Source organism: Orcinus orca, chromosome 2, assembly GCF_937001465.1.
Source record: "Orcinus orca chromosome 2, mOrcOrc1.1, whole genome shotgun sequence".
NCBI classification, from domain to species: domain Eukaryota; kingdom Metazoa; phylum Chordata; class Mammalia; order Artiodactyla; family Delphinidae; genus Orcinus; species Orcinus orca.
In genome coordinates, this window is record NC_064560.1 from 161,006,626 (window position 1) to 161,023,323 (window position 16,698).

The 16,698-nt window shown below is 49.9% G+C and overlaps 1 protein-coding gene across 1 annotated transcript; it reads right to left on the reverse strand.

Moving 5' to 3' along the window:
* Positions 1-569: 569 nt before the first annotated feature.
* SIX1 (SIX homeobox 1) lies at positions 570-4,797 on the reverse strand. Its single transcript, XM_004262096.4, has 2 exons — positions 3,947-4,797; positions 570-1,883 (listed from the first exon to the last, which is right to left on the reverse strand). Exons 1-2 carry the CDS (start codon positions 4,504-4,506, stop codon positions 1,589-1,591), a joined length of 855 nt encoding a protein of 284 aa, XP_004262144.1. The 5' UTR covers positions 4,507-4,797; the 3' UTR covers positions 570-1,588.
* Between the last annotated feature and the right edge of the window lie 11,901 nt (positions 4,798-16,698).

Below are 16,698 nucleotides of genomic sequence, written 5' to 3' on the forward strand. Positions count from 1 at the left end.
TTTAATAAATAATGCCATTTGTTTCACTAATTTTAAAAGCTAAATACAAAGATACATCATTTTTGCCCCAGGCAAAAATAATTTGGAGCCTACATGATTACTGGGATTTTTCTGGACACTATCAGGCAGCACCGCAAAGAACTCCTGTCCTGTTGGTCTGCTTTCTATTTGCACAGAGTAATTCACAATGTTGCTATCCTTGTACAAGTTCCCTTTTTTTTTCCCCCCCAAGCAGATAAATTATTTTACTTTCACAGTCTTGTCATAAATTTGTTAATAATACAAAAGAGCTAACATACGAATGATGTGGAGAAGAGCTAGTGGTAAACAAAACTGCATCTCTAAATAATAAAAAAATAAATAAATACCCCAAAGCTAAATTCACTCTTTTTCTGTCATATAATTAACTCAGTCACCACTCTTGGTTCAGGGGATGGCCTTCAAAGTACCCTGCAATTCATAACCACCATTAAGTAAGAAAGCAAGAAAACTATTCGTTTAAAAAAAATGGGGGGGGGCCCAATGACAGCAATACACAACTCACCTTTCAGAAACAGAATCAGTACTCCTGGTGTTCTACTAAGTTTTAATTTAGACTGGTTTAGGTACAATAGAAAAGAAACCTGAAAACACATGCTGTTTTAGTAACAAATACCAGGTTGCTAGATTTGTTACCTATTTTTGCAAGCTAGAAACTAGGAACAGGAGAAACCCTTAACAGTAGGCTACAGATAAGAAAGCTTCAAGGGCATGAGAAGTAATGGCATTCAGGAAAGTGTTTTTTCACACTGGTACATTTTTAAAGTTTGCCATAAAAAAAACCCAAGAAAACAAACAACAACCAAAAACCCCCACTAAATTTGACAGAAGTATTTGTATTACTAATGGTCACTTCTATTTCTAACTGCCTCACATAGAGAGCATTAAGACATTTAGGCACTTGTTTTTTCCCCTAATACTGTTCTTTCATTTTAATCTACATAAAATTGTTTAACACTAAATATGAAAATGTAAACTTAATTTTCCCCATCAAAAAAAAGTTATAAGATCGTATTTTTCCTATTCACCTTAAGAATGCAACCAGTTCCTCCCAGGCTGGAGGATCTTTTCACTATTTTGCTCTCCTCTCTCTCTGTCTCTCTCTCGTTTTCATTTCCTTTTCCTCTTCTCAAAACATTTTTCCATAAATAAATTAAAATGAAGTAATTAAAATCCAGTTGATTTTGTAATTCCCATTCATTGAAAAAAAAAAAAGAAAAAGAAAAAAGAAAGGCTACTGAAGCTGGAACACGGGTTGCCCAGAACCAAGACTGGGTGACTGGATATTTTTGTTTGTTTGGGTTGTTTTTTTTTTTTCGTTTCCCTGATCTCCACACTGGGAGGGGAAATAATGCAAAAGTGGAAAGAGTTGGAGAGAAGAGGGCACTGAGCTTGAGATCGCTGTTGGGTTTGAATTTTAAAAAAGATATTTGTGAAAGTCCACCATTCCTTTATGCGCAAAGAACCCCAGAAACAAGCTGCAAAAATGTTCCTGATTTCTATTTACAAGTGTCCCTAGTCGCTGCTTCGAGGCCCCAATCCCTCCCCCTTAGGACCCCAAGTCCACCAGACTGGAGGTGAGGGGGCCCAGCAGAGAGTCCTGGAGCTGATGCTGGTGGGCTTGCAGGCCGTGGGTGGGCTGAGAGGCGGTTAAACCTGGGAGAGAATAGTTTGAGCTCCTGGCGTGGCTCATATTGCCCTGCAGCAGAAGGACCGAGTTCTGGTCTGGACTTTGGGGAGGTGAGAATTCTTCTTCTGAGCTGGACATGAGCGGCTTGCCCCCTTCCAGAGGAGAGAGTTGATTCTGCTTGTTGGAGGAGGAGTTATTGTTTTCAGTGTTCTCCCTAAGAAATAGAGGACAACACCATATGGTTAAAAAAAAAAAAAAGTAAGTTAAAAAAAAGTGTGAGATGGAGGAAGGGGAGCTGGAAGGAGGAAAGGGCCATTGTGCAATCAGTCATTGACCCAAATGGAGAAGCTCTGCCCTCTCACCCATCCCCAAGGGTCCTAGGGGAAATGAAGAGGCAGAAGAGACTTGAGAAAGGGGGAGCTACGGACAGAGCTCCTGGGGAGCCAGGTCCCTTCCTCTTCCAGATTTTAGAAAGCCAGATCAGCAGGGCTTATTTGAAACATAAAAATTATTTTTAAATTTTTGTTCAAGCAGTTATTTTTAAATACCTATCAACAAGTACCACATTTAGAAGTAATGAAATTTGAAAATCTTCCAACAAATGATTGTTGGTGATGAAGAAAATGATCGGGGGACGAACAGCACCCAATGAACAGATGTTTGGTGGTGAATCAAGTCAATTGTCCTGTTCCCATCTGAGGAAACGATTAACCGTCGAGTTTCCCTGCCCCTGCCCGGAGGTTGTGGTCTCAGAGACACAGGACAGGTCATGGGAAGTGGTGTCCAGAGCGGCCCAGTGACCTGAGTAAACACAGGGAGCGCAGCCAGTCTCTCCGATTTCATCAGGGAGTGGGCCCTCGGGCCTGGCTTAAAGGACGGCCTTTTTGAAACTAACGTCTACCTGGAACTGTACTGTTCCTGTCTCCGTGTTACTCGCTCAGCCCGCAGTCCCTCACGGCCCTCTCTTAGACTCCCTGCGGGCATCCACACCAGCGCACCCATTCCCCACAGGGGAACTTCGCGACCCCGCACAGCCGGAGCCTGTGCGAAGAACCGGGGTCTCAGTCTGGGCGCTCGGTGCTGGTGAACTGCAGGGTCTTGTAGCCCTTGGCGCTTCTGCCTTCAGAGGGCTCGGCCGTCCTCCCCACCGCGGGGCCCGCCTGTCTCCCCAACTCTCTCCCCATCTTTCGCAGTCTCTCCCAGAGAGCCCATTTCAGCTATCCAGACTCTTGCTTTTCCACCCAGAGGGGAACAAGGCGGCGACATCTTCGGCCCCCAGGCTCCGAAGCGAACAAAAGAAACCTAGCCGACTCGGGAGCTTAGGTTTCCCCCAAACTGCCCGGCTCCCCGAAGCGCTCTCCCCACCGCCGCAGCCGCCGCCGCCGCCTCCCACACGCTCTTCCGAATCTCGGTCGGAAACTCTACAGCAAACGAGTGGAGCCGGGCCAGGTGGCCGGGTGTGTTGGCGTGAGGAGGGCGGGGGCACAGACAGGTTAAAAAAATATTGCTTTCTGAGCTCTGGGGCGAGAGAAGTCTGCGACTGGAAACCCCTTCCTCACCCGTGGAGGGGGGCGGGGGGGCGGCGCGGACAGCGAGACTGACCAGCCTCGGCTCCCAGCCAGGCTCGAGGGAGCCGACGAGGAGCAATCTTTTCTGGGCTCGGGGCGCCAGGGAGTAAATGCAGCGCCAACTCTCCCAAAGCTCTCTTTTCTGTGGATTTCTTTTGAAAGACTCCTCCCTTTGTACAGCTAGTGCGGAATTAAGCGACCTCTCACCCAGAAGACTACCAGGACAGAGCGATTGAAGGACGGGGCGGGAGTGGTGGCTGAGAAGTTTCAGGCCAGCTCCACCCTCACCGGGAGCAAGAGGAGAGAGGTTCGAGACCCTCAGGCCCCACCGAACCCCTCTCCTCGCGATACCAATCAACACTGCCCTTCTAAGCTGATCTAGAAACTCACTCTCCACCCGCCACTCCTCGCCCCAGCCAGCCAAGGAGGCATGAAAAACAAACCTAGCGCCAACATTTTCCAACACACATCCAAGGAAACCCACGCGCGGACGCTCAAATCAGATGAGCACCCCCCGCCCCACCCCTAGCAAGCGATCTCAGAGTTCACGAACTTTCGCCGCAGTGCCGCGGAAGCCTGGGCGCCGCCCGGCGGAGGGCTCCGGCCGGCTGGGTGGACACGGTGGCTGGTGCCTGCGGGGGCGGGAAGGGGCGGCGGGGACAGGAAGGCTTCCCGGGGTCGCCCGATCAGCGGGAATCACTCCGCGTACCTTTCCTTGGCCTCGGCGGCCCGGTCTCTTTGCCTCCGGTTCTTAAACCAGTTGCTGACTTGGGTGGTGGTGAGGCCGGTGGCCTCGGCCAGCTCCCGCTTCTCACGCGGCGAGGGGTAGGGGTTATGCGCGTACCACTCCCGCAGCACGCCCCGCGACTTCTCCTTGAAGCAGTAGCTGGTCTCTTCGCCGTCCCAGATGGTGCGCGGCAACGGGAATTTTCGGCGCACCCGATATTTGCCCACCGCGCCCAAGGGCCGGCCGCGCAACTTCTCGGCCTCCACGTAGTGCGCCTTCAGCCACAGTTGTTGCAGCTTGGGGTGGTTGTGAGGCGAGAACTGGTGGCTCTCCAAGATCTTGTAGAGCTCGCGGAAGTTGCCGCGGTGGAAGGCGACCACGGCCTTGGCCTTGAGCACGCTTTCGTTCTTGTGCAGGTGGTCGCAGGCAGGCAGCGACCACAGGAACCTGCCCAGGCGCTCCAGGTTCCCGCCTTGCTGCAAAACCTCGCATACGCACGCCACTTGCTCCTGCGTGAAGCCGAACGATGGCAGCATCGACATGGCTGGGGCCTGCCGGGGCGCACTGCCCTGGCGCACGCGGCAGGGAGCAAAGCCGAAAAAGCAGGAGGAGGCAGCCGCAGAGAGGGGGGCGCGGCTGCTCCTAACCCCCTCCCTAGGCTTTGCGAAGGCTAAAAAGCGAGTCGAGACTTGGGGACGGGCGGCCGAGTTAGTGGAGGAGGAGTAGGACTCGCGCTGGACAAGGAGCGTCCGGCTCACTCCGCAGCTTTTCGGGCCTCGCTGGCTCCGGCCTCCCGCCGGGTGGATGCTGCTTGTTGCCGGGGAACTTGGTTTCTGTTCTCCCCGCAGCTGCCTTAAAGCGCGCAGCGTCCCCGGCGCGCTGATTGGCTGCGGGCGGCGCCTATCCGGGGCTGGCCAGCCCGCGCGCCGCCAGGCCGGGCCGCGAGGCCGCGCCGCCTCGCGCGGGGAGGGCGAGGCTGTGCAGCGAGGGATAGGGAGTGGTGGGAGGAGGGGGACCGCGAGCGGTGGGAAGCGAGGGGGGCGTGGGGGGGAGGGAGCGGTGCTTCCCGGGGACGGGGGTGGTGGGAGTGGGTGAGCGCGTCAGGACCTTGAAAAGTGAGCCCCCTCTGCAGTGTCACCTAAGGGCAGCCGCGCACATCTCTGCACAAATCAATGACTCCAGACCTTCTGATTCGCCTCCTCTCCCTCCATACCCTGTCTCTGTCCCTTGCAGACTTGCCCTTTCCCGGTGAGCTCATATTTAATTACCTTAATGTTGGAATGAATAAGTAATGGATTGATGAATAGCTTATGGAACGCGATAAATAATACAAGAGCAGACCAGTGCTCCGGGCTGCAACCGCTGGAAGAATGGCTTCTCTCCCGGCTGGCTTCAGCTCCAGAAGCCAAGCCTAATTTCCTCCTCTCTTCCCTCCTGCCCCCACCTCCCTCCAAAAGTCACAGATACTCCCGGCTGTATAGCGCTTCCCTCATTCTCAAAAGGCCGCGACTATTTAGGACCACGCAAAGAGTTGTGTAGAGCATAGTTGCTGAGCAGATAGAGATGCCGAAGGTTCATTTATGATTTGGTATCTTAATGTTCTATGGTTTAAGTGGGCAGGCTTCTGGACTCGGTTTCCCCATTAGCGTGGTTGCATTTTCCAAGGCCACCTCTGCTACCGAGGAATGCCGAGAAGATTTACTTGCTATTAGCAAAAATGCTTTGGGAACCTCGCGCGAAAGGCGCTGGATGGGGTGTAAATTAAATAAAACTGTGTCCGGCTCCAATAGCCCTCTGGTTGTAACATAATCCTTGCCCTGTTCTGAGAGGGACACTGCCCTCAAAGCGAGAACGACAGCGGCTCCAAGAAGATTAAATAAAGAGGTGTGTGTGTGTGTGTGTGTGTGTGTGTGTGTGTGTGTAGATTGCAATGCTGGCCTATTTTACTGCCAGGGAATGAGAGATGTCTTGCAGTTTCAGTCCTATCATCTCTTATTTTGTGTATGTGTGGAGAATGCTTATTAAAACTACACAAACAAATGAAGCTGTAATTATCTTAAGCCTCATTTGCACACCTTGTTCCAAAGCAATTATTAAAAAGATTTTGAAAACAATTAGCGTCTCTAAACAAAGATAATCTATTGTCAGAGCTGAGACTGGCAGGAGATAAGAACAATGCATGGAGATAAGGGGAGCCAAACGGTGGAAGGAGAGTGACTTTATGACTATACTTATCTCTGATTAGATAACTTCAAAACAGAATTTTAAGTACACTTCAAAAATGCTTTTGATTTAAATGTCTCCTCTTGGTGAATGCAAGGAGCAAACTCTAGGTTCTTTAAACTTGCTCGTCTTCTTTAAATATATTTTGATTCCATCAGCAAGAGCCCAGCATCGCAGAACCATTTACATATTGAGACATAAGTGGGAGTGGAAGAAGGAGAAGCACGGTGTCTCTTTCCCCTTGTATTATTTATATGGTTTTAAAATAATGCACCCAGTCCAATGCACCCTGCAATGTACATCTTAAACTCATGAAGGGTTTCCACTCCCTAGCTGTCTCTCAGGAGGCTCCGAGTAGACATGAAGCTGCTTCTCCACTGAACTCCCAAACAATGCTTTTTGCATCTTTGAAACCCTGCAGTATCAGACCTTGGAAATAGATGCTGATATTTCAATATGTTTGGGATTATTTTTAAGTGCATGTAATGGGTGCATATTATTTCAAAAGAGCCCCTACCACACTGTGTGCCCAATGACTTACTTTCTAAACTGGAAAACTGGCAAAGCTGAGCCCAAGCCCATGTGTCTGGTAATTTTCCCTGGCGGTCTTATTTTAGTGCTCATGATGTTTCAGATGAAGTCTTGAGGAGCTGCAGTGTCCTGCCAGAAGGAACGTCTCTGCTTGGAACAGTCCTTATTGACATGGCAGCTGTGTGAGGACTGGAACGGAGGCTTAAACTCGGCTCTAAAAAATCAGTTAATGCCTAAAGTCTGGAGCGAGTGCGCAGAATTACAATGTGTGTGTGTGTTAGAGGAATGTGGGGGGGGGGCGGGAGTCTGTAAGTACAACCAAGTCTCTTAAAAGACAAACGGTAAATTGAGTATGGGGTGTACTTTATAATTAACAATTTTGTATAAGGAAATGAGGCACAGCTTGGACAAATAAGGGCAGGTATTGATTTACAGGGAGCAGAGAGATGACAATTAGACACCAATATGACCACCTTTTTTCCGGCTTCCTCCAGACCTCCCTGCCCACTTCTTTTCATCTCTCTTCAAAAGGAATCAAGACGCACTAGACGTTGGCGACAACTGGGAAGACGACCGTGTGGATGCCGCGATTGCGGGCACCGGGGTTGATGTGATGTGGTGCTCGTCTTTGGAGGCCGTGCCCGGGCCCGCCAGCCTTTCTCCTAGCGTTCAATCCAGTAGATCGCGTGACTAGAAAGGAAAAGTGCCTTTCGCTTTGTACCAACGAGCCTACCTGCTATTTCAATCCCTCGGTTAGGGGAACCAATCGTTATAAATGTTAATTATTGGCTCAGATATATAAGGTTTCCCAAAATGGAACCTTTCACTGAAAACCACTAAAAGAGGTAAAATGACATGAATTTACAAACCACATAAACCAAATGATCCATTTTAAATCGCACACAGAAAGGTTTGAGTTGTTCTAGTAACTTAAAACCTTTTGCTGTCAATGCAAATCACAAGAAAACAGAGATGCGGCGGAGATTTAAAGGCAACGAGCAACTCTAGCTGCTGCCCTCGCCGCTTCGCGGCTCCCGAGGGTAACGCGGCTGGAAAGGAGCTCCCAACACCAGGCTTCTGCTCTCCTGTGCCTCCCTCCGTACAGGTAACGGCCGGGTGCGCACAACTGGTCTATGGAAAGGTCAATGCAGAGGCACCAGTTGGTGCTGGGGTTTCTCGGTCGGGTTGACATAAGGCCTTGGTTCAAAAAGCTCTGGCTGGGACCCACTTGTTTCCCTTCTGGCTTGGAGCGAGATGCTTTGAGGCTCCCGGCCGGCTTTCTCGGAATTCCTTTGCCATTAAGAACGACAGCGGGGATTCTACTCTACCTAAAGATATTTGGAAGGGAAGGGCTTCGGGAGGTGTCTCTTCAATAAATTAGCGTCGTCGCTCTGGGGCAGTGAGAAGACTCCCCAAATCCTGGCTGAAGTGACAACGTCCATCTTTTTCCTCTACTTAGTCGGAAACTCCAGGTGCCCTCGACCCTCGGGATCCCGGGCTCCGATGGCGGCGCGGCACCCGAGCAGCCGCCCACCTGCCTCCTGGGGGACGCTGCTCCTCACGAGCTCTGAATAGGCCGAGGGCTCAGGCAGGGCGATGTGCGGACCCAAAGGAGAGAAACCCAAAACCAGTCCATTAGTAAATGAGTTTTGTGTTGTCAAGGTTCTTTCCCATCCACTTGCTGTTCTGAAAAATAGATCACGTTTCGTTATCTTTAGTGGGAATCTGCAACGTGACACCGGATCCGCGCGGCCCCCGCCTCTCTCTCCCTCCCTTCCTTCCAGCCTCGCTTGGCCGGGCCAAGGGGAGCCGGCCGGCCTCCTTGGCTTATTTCTGAACAATGAAGATTTGTCTGTTCCCCTAATATATTTATGTATGGAGGTAGGGAGGGAGTTTTCTCCTGGAAGCGGGAAACATGCGAGCAGAGCCTCCCGCTTCCTTGGTGCGAAAACGCAGCGGCAGCCCAAGACGCCGGGAGGCTGCCGCCCCCTGCCCACACCTGGACAAACAGAGCGGGCTGCGAGCCCAGCTTGCTGCTAAAAACCGTGCCGCCCCGCGCGGCTCCTGAAAATACAGTCTCCACATTGTTCCGGGGTCGGGGAAGGAAGAGAGAGGAGAGAGAAAGGCTGAGACACACCGCCGCGAGGGAACTCAGATTGGATGGGGACAGTGCTGGAGTGTGTGTGTTTGGAGAGGTTATCCTCTCCCTCTGTGTGTGTCCCCAGGTCTGGTCTCTCTCCGTGTCTCTTTCTACCTCATCCTCTCTTTTCAGTCTGAAAGAGGAAGCTCATTCATTCTGTGTGTGTGAACCTCTGATTCCTTCATTCTCTCTTTTATTCTCTCTTATCTCCATCTCACCCTCTGTCCCTTTCGTTCCCTCGCTGCCTCATTCTCATTCTTCTCCGCGTTTCTCTCTCTCTCTCTCTCTCTCTCTCTCTCTCTCACGCCACACCCTCTCCTCTCTATCTGGATCCCTCTATTCTCTTTTTCTTTTTTCCTTCTCTCTCTCGTTCCTCTCCCTTCCTCACGACTATTGGCGCCTGCGCCTGCTTCCCCAGGACCAGGAGCTGTGAGGTCTCACAGAGCGTGCTGTGCTGATATCGGGCACCCAGGCAGCAAAGGGCGAGTAGACTCTGAAGTCTGAGCAGGGGCGTCTAACTCAGCTGGTGGGGACCCGCCACACTGAGTGGTGGTGTGGTTAAAAAGGTGGGGGCACCCATGGAGGACTGAGGAAGGTGGGTTGGCCACCTGGGGGGAAGAGGGCAGATTTAAGCTGCGCTCTGCGAAGGCTCAGGCCCAGAGACTTGCCAACCGCCAGATTTGAGTCAGAAGACACCACTCAACATTAGATAGATGCCAAGCACCTTTCTGGAAAGTGAAGGAGAGTGTTGTAAGAATCTGTTCTTAAGAACCTAAGACACTCTTGCCTCTTTTGCTTTATTAATATTACCTCAGGGCAAGAGTTCTTATCTTCCACTGAATTTCCAATCAACTTTTTTGTCAGCTAATGTACATCCTGTATACTGCATCTGTCTAAGCTAAGAAGAATTTCCTTTTGGGAGGTGAAAGCCTGCAGCTCCTCCTGTTCAGAGGAAAGTGCTAGTGATGGTAATGCAGGGTGACACTAAATAAACAGTTAGGGTGGACTGCAAAGATGGAGTTAATTATCCAGTGAGCTGCGTTTCAGCCCAGACCATCAGGGGCTGATTTGTTTTGGCTCATAGTCCGAGGAAGGAGACAAACCACTCTCTTCTCTACATCTCTTAGGGATCCTGATCGTTCCTGTCGCAAACAAAATAAAAAACAAAAATCACTACCCAGTTATCACTGTTTCAATTAAAATTTGGTTTATTATTCCTCTGCAGACTCTGTGAAAATGTCCACTCCATTGCCCCATAGCCCTTGAGAGAAGACCCAAAATGACTCAAAAATGCCCTCCCTAAGTCTTTCTGTAGGGACCCATTGGTAAGGAAAGTGAACATCCAGCATTCCTCCCCATCTCTTCACTTAGATTCTTAAAATAAGTTTATAAAAACACGTATTTATAAAAACTAGATGTTGGCCTGATTTTCACATTGATTTCCTCCCCCCCCCCCAAATAATCAGGCTTCGTGAAATTTTAGATGGAATTAGATTTATTGTTTGCGTGATTCACTGACTATCTGGTTTCCTCAGGTAAGCCGGAACTTATATATAAATCCTAGTAACTTAAAACTTCTCCCTCCTCACTTTGCTCTTCCCTCCTTCCCTTCACCCACCTCCCCTCTCCGCCACATTCTGATATTAATAATCCCCGGCTGCCCCTCTTTCCGGGTCATTACGGTACTGCTGGTCTCTAATCAATCCTAATGCGATGGCAATTGGAGTCCCTGATGACTGCGGCTCGGGTTTCTTGTAATGGCTCTACCACATTTTCCTGGACCTCCTTCTTTAACCTGAGATGCCAGGGGGACGAGTCCCTTCTCGGCTGCTGATTACTTCAAGATGTGGGGGCTGGTTTGAGCAGAAGGGGAAAGAGACACGCGCACAGCGTGGCTACCACTACAGGCTGGGCGGCTGCGGCGAGCAAGGCGTCTGCCCGCCGGGAGCTGGCACCCCAACGCCTTTTGCTACTCCCTCTTTTCTTTTCTCCCCATTTTCCAGGCCCAAACTCACCCTGGTGGACCGAGATGAAGATTCTTAGAGGTTTTCTGTGTTTGTTTGTTTTGTTTGTTTGTTTTTTCCCTTGATGCGGAGACGCCTCGTGGTCTCTGGGCCTCTCCAGTTCTCCAGGGTTCCCACCCTACAGCGTCCGCCCGGGCTCCCGGGCCAGGCCTGCCCCTCGCTCAGTTGTGAACGCCTCTCCCCAGTCATCAGGGCCGGCTCCTCTTTCCTCATGGCTGTTTTCTCCCAGTGCCATTCTCCCTCTCCAATTTTAGTGTAGTTGTCCCGAAACTGGATTCTTCCTCATCTCTCCCTCTGACCCTTGACCTCTCTTCCCTTCCTTATCCCAGCAATGCCTGAAGCTCCCAACCTGTTCCTGACCCAAAGCCGAGGCCAGAAGCTTGGCCCTGTCTTGTCGGGATATGACCTCTTCTCTCCAGATCTCTGAAGGAGATCATCGCTCTGAATCCTTAACCTCTAGGGATAAAGGCCCAACACTTCTTTCTGGTTGGTGCCATTGGGAAAGAGAACCAAGAGTGGGAACTTGCGCCATACCTCCCTCTCCCTGGCCGAAATCCTCTCGCTCGCCTCCCTACCCTCATACAGGCCCGGCAGAAAACCGATCACCACCTTCGCAGCATTTATATTCTTCCATTTCTCAGCCTAAAGCCATTTAGTGTAACCTGAGCCCAGGATAATTGCCACGTTTCTGCCGCGATACTTTTAAAAACAAGATAATGCTTCTGAATTGCGGAAGAAAGTGCTGCGGACAAATTGGGCGCTGAGCTGCCGAGACGGTTCGCTTTGTTAGGGGCAGCCGGTGGTTTGTGACTCAATTAGTGCATTTCTGGGAGCCGCCTGCGCTCTGCAGCCGGGTGAGCTTGAGGCGAACTCCCCCTGTGGCTCCCGAGCGCCGGGAACGGTTAGGAGGGGAAGGGGAGCATTTCAGGCCTCTATGTCGGTGCAAATCCACGCCATGGAAAATGTTTTTGCATTCCCATACGAGAACATTGTTTGGGTTCTAAAGAATCCAGGTTTTCGCGGACATAAGCTTGACTGCCTCTGTTCCCGAATGGGCCACGCAGCATTTGTCTGAAGCAGCAGTCCTCTGAGCTGTGGAGAATTAAATAAGGGGTGGAGGGTGCCCACTCACGCATGCCCCTCCGCGCGTCTCGCCCACCCGTCTGGGCTTGGATTTTGCAACCATTTCCAACATCGTTGCTGTACTTGGCGCAGCCCTGCTAAAAGCCGGCAGGGTGAGGCTTCCAGGCAGCCGGCGGGCCGCGAGGGGCGCTTTTAGGGCTTCGAGCAAGGCTGTAGGAGTTTTCCTTACCTCTACTCAAGTTCACCCGCCACCCCCACCCGTCACCCTGCTTGCAGGCCCGCGTCAACGTCTCGCTGGAGCATTCTGGGGTCCCCGGTAAGCTGCTCTGCCAGGTGTGCGCCGGCGCGGGGGAGAGCTCGCCGCGCAGCGTACTCGGGGCCCCGCCCGCCGGCCCGCTGTACCCAGCCTGCGAGAGCCGGGCGAACCCACGCCCCGCCACCCGCGCCAGGAACCCCTCCCCGGGGCCGCGCTCGAGCTCTCGGGTGCCGCGTCTGCGCCGGGGACGGCTCCGCCCAGTTCTACAGCCAGAGGTTGGGCGTTCGGGCCGAGCCGGCCCAGTGGCCCAGACTTGAGAAGGCTTCGGAGCCCGCCATTCTCTCGGGTTGTTCCCCTGGGTGGTTCTGGGGGCCGAGAGGCGTAGGGGCGTAAGGAAGGAGGGGACAGGGCCGAGGAGGGCGGGGGCGAGAAGGAGGCGAGGGGAGGTCAGCGAAGCTGGGAGGGGGTGCAGGCCGGCGGCGGGCACGGTGGGAGGAGAGAGAGGGCGCTGTCTTCCTGGCAAAGGATGCCTGGCCGGTAGGAACCGAAACAAAACAAAAAAAGAAAAGAAAGGAAAAGAAAATCTGCCCAGCCGAGCCCCGGGGGTGAGGGACGCGCGGCGGGGAGGGGCAAGGGTGGCATAGCGGATTCTCAGCCCACAGCCTGGCAACAGCTCCTCCAGCTGAGGCCTTAGTAGCGCCGCGTTGCCCCAAGCGGAACTCGCAGGAAGGGAGTCTTCTTTGGCCCTAAAGGGCCCCCCACAGTTGCCTTCCTTCAGAGCCATCCCTCCCTCGCTTTCTCCTTTGGAAAACTGGAGGCGTCGGGGTAAGGTCTGCGACGCTTCACTGGCGATTGCGCTGCCCCAATGTGCCCAAGGCGAGCAAGGGATAGAGGAGAATCTGGATCTCCTTTGCCCGAGCGGAGCCCACTTTTCGTTTTCCAGAGTCCTGCGGAAGGAAACCGCAACGGCAACCAATCCTTCCCATCGAAGCGCCGCAGCAAGTGGCCTCACCTGGTTTGGCTGCGCCTTGCCCAGGAACAAGGAAGAGGTAGAAGATCCTCTTATTTACTGTTACCGACTGGCCCGGTTGCACACTCGGAGACCAAAGGGTCCCGAGGACAATTGCTATCAACCGTTCCCCACCCAAACCCACAAATCTAAAAACTGAATTTATATTAATTCAGGAGAAACTCCTCTATCATTTGCAAAGGATAATGTGTTCTTGTCTCTCCATGCTCATTATAAACAAGTCAAAGCAAAACAAAAGGATCTCATGTTTTGAAAGGTCCCTCTGTATTAATGAACGTAATTAAAGGCCCTCCAGGTTTGCTCATAGATACTAGAACCGATCATCCGCCGGAGAGTCCCAAGTTCCAGTCCCCATGTGAATTTCCTGGGGAGTCGTGACTCTTCCATAGGCCTTCCAGTAGAATCCAGGTGTCCCTGTAGTTCTGCCTTTAGCAAGAGAGCTATTTCCTAGGAGTAACTGGGTGGGCTGCAATCCGCCTGCCTCTCTTCACATTGAGAAACGCTTCTCTTGTGGGAACGTCTGTTTCTATTCATCCGATTTTCTAATTTCTTTGATCAGCCTAAATATTTTCTTGGCAAACGGAAATTGACCATGCCATGAATATAACAACCTGCTTGGAAAGAAGCTATTTTGTTTCGAAGCAGCAAGGGGGAAAAAGGCGGGGGTGGGGGGAGCAGAGAGCTGGCTGGTAGGAGTGCCTGTAACAGATTCCTGTAAGTACGTCTTTTTCAGTCTCTGAGGCAGCTTTGTGAAATCTGCCTTTCCCCCCAATATAGTTTCTTCCCTTTCTCTCCTCCCCTCAGATAAACACACACCTGGTCTCCTAAAAGTCTTTGATACTCTTTATAAAAAAAAAAAATAGAACTTCAATTGACGCCTCTGGAGAATTTCCCTTTAAAACATAGATGAAAGGCAAGGTTAATACAATGTTCTCTTAATCCCTTTGCCTTGTGAGTCAAAATAAATATTTTCTTCTGCATGTGATTGTACGTCCTGCCATTTGGCTGTGGTTATAAGGAAATCGACCGGTAATAAAAGTGTTTTGAGGCTGTGTATTAAATGCAGTTCTCCTGAAATCAAGGGGTGAGGGGAGGGAGGAGCCTTACTTCACAGGCAAGAGTTGGTGGGTTTCTGAAAAAGCTGCAAGAAAAGGACCTTTCACCTCTCATTAGTGATGCCATCAGTGCTCGGGCAGAGTGGGGCTGAGGTCATGTTACATATGGCACACAGTCTGCTCAGCACTTGAAACGTCAGCTTTGAAATTTTAGAGAGGGGAAAGGTCATCTTTAATAAGCTAAAGTCTGGGCCTCCCATTGCCCTCTTTGCAAACTGGGTGGGTGTCCATATGCTTCAAGCCTGCATAAGTTTTTTTTTTTTAATTTGCAGTTTTAAGCTGAGTTTTTTTTCACATCTTCATTTAAGCTGTAATGTTTTCAGCTGTTAATACACCAAAAGGCCTTTCATTTTTACAGCAACTTTGTCGTCTTTCCTTTTCTTTTCATGCAATCATAAAACCGTCTGTTCTGAGTGATAGCTTTTTAGAACTCAACTTCCCAGGAGAAATGAAGTGTATCTGTCCATCTGCATACATGGATCCAGACATGTGGGCTCTAGGGTTACCCTTCTGAGTGGGTAATTTAGACTTCACTTTTGTATACTACATAATTTACTGAACCTTCAAAACATTAAAACTTCCATATTATGTAAAAGCTCTAGTTTCTGAAAACTTGCTGGTACTACGAAAATTTTTCATGCCATTTACTGAAATTTCACATTTTATTTTTACCATGTGGGGGAAACTCTCAAATCAGAATATGCTGATTCTTCTATAAGGTTTAAAGTTAAGGCTGACAGATGCTGTAATGGTAGATATCGCACTGAAAAAAAAGTGCTAATATCTCACTTCCTTGTTCAAAAAATATTAGGAACATTTGTGAATGTTTAAACCTCAAATTTGTTCAAGAAGTGATGTCAGTCAAACCCAAGCCACTGATCTATCCCCAGATCTCTTTGTCACTGTCAATATGGATATAAATATTTTTCTTTCACGTCACTCTGCAAGGAACTTCTCAATAGTAATTTGTCATTTATTCAGTTCCAGAAACTTTTTTACCTTCTGGACCTACTATCCAAGAAGAGCAGCCTCAGCACACCATTTCATGTATTCCTCACTTTTTAAAAAAAATTTTTATTTATTTATTTTTGGCTGCATTGGGTCTTCATTGCTGTGCGCAGGCTTTCTCTAGTTGTGGTGTGCGTGCTTCTCATTGCAGTGTCTTCTCTTTGCAGAGCACGGGCTCTAGGCACATAGGCTTCAGTAGTTGTGGCACACGGGCTCAGTAGTTGTGGCTCACAGGCTGTAGAGTGCAGGCTCAGTAGTTGTGGCACACGGGCCCAGTTGTTCCACGGCATATGGGATTTTCCCAGACCAGGGATCAAACCCAGGTCCCCTGCATTGGCAGGCGGATTCTTAACCACTCTGCCACCAGGGAAGTCCCTCACTTTTCTTTATGTCTGCCAACACATTTTATCTGTTTATACATCCCAGATTTTGGTGGTGTTTTTCTTTTTCAGCTTTTTTCTTCTACATAAAAGTGACATATTTTGTACTTATAAACTTTATTAAATAAGACAACAAAGTGTGATCAGCTTCAACCAGTAGACTCAATAATCTTTTTTTTTTTTTTTTTGTGGTACGCGGGCCTCTCACTGTTATGGCCTCTCCCGTTGCAGAGGACAGGCTCCGGACGCGCAGGCTCAGCGGCCATGGTTCACGGGCCCAGCTGCTCTGCGGCATGTGGGATCTTCCCTGACCGGGGCACGAACCCATGTCCCCTGCATCGGCAGGCGGACTCTCAACCACTGCGCCACCAGGGAAGCCCCTCAATGATCTTTTAAAATTCCTTCTCCTACTTTGCAAATTGAAAACGCTGAAACAATCTTCAAATACCCTCTTGAGCTAACTAGGCGTTCCTCGTTACTAAGGAATTTAATGATTGTGATATGCAGATATGTGTTGCTTTTGCTTTGTCTCTAGTTAGATTTTTCAAAAATCCTTAATTTTGGATGAGCAAAAATTTAAAAGAGCAGTTTGCATGATAACAACTGAAACTATAGGTGGGTAGAATAATTTCACAACCAAGAGTGACATCAAGTAAATAATTTATTTCTAATCACTTTCCTACATTAGCGTTTACTGCTAATAAGCTAGTAGACCTTGTGATACTTTAGCTAACCCAAAGCATTTGAGGCTTTGAGGACCCAAATTGTTTAAGTTCAATCGATCTAGTCATTAGTAAGTCAAGATAAAGATGCACACTGTAGTCTCAGGGAGTGCATATGTGTTTGGGAGAGAGGTATTGTTGCTTTTTTTGTTTTTGACTAAATTTTAAAGCTCCCAAAAATACTGCAGGAAAATTTAAGGGCAGATTGTGTTACTCCAGTAA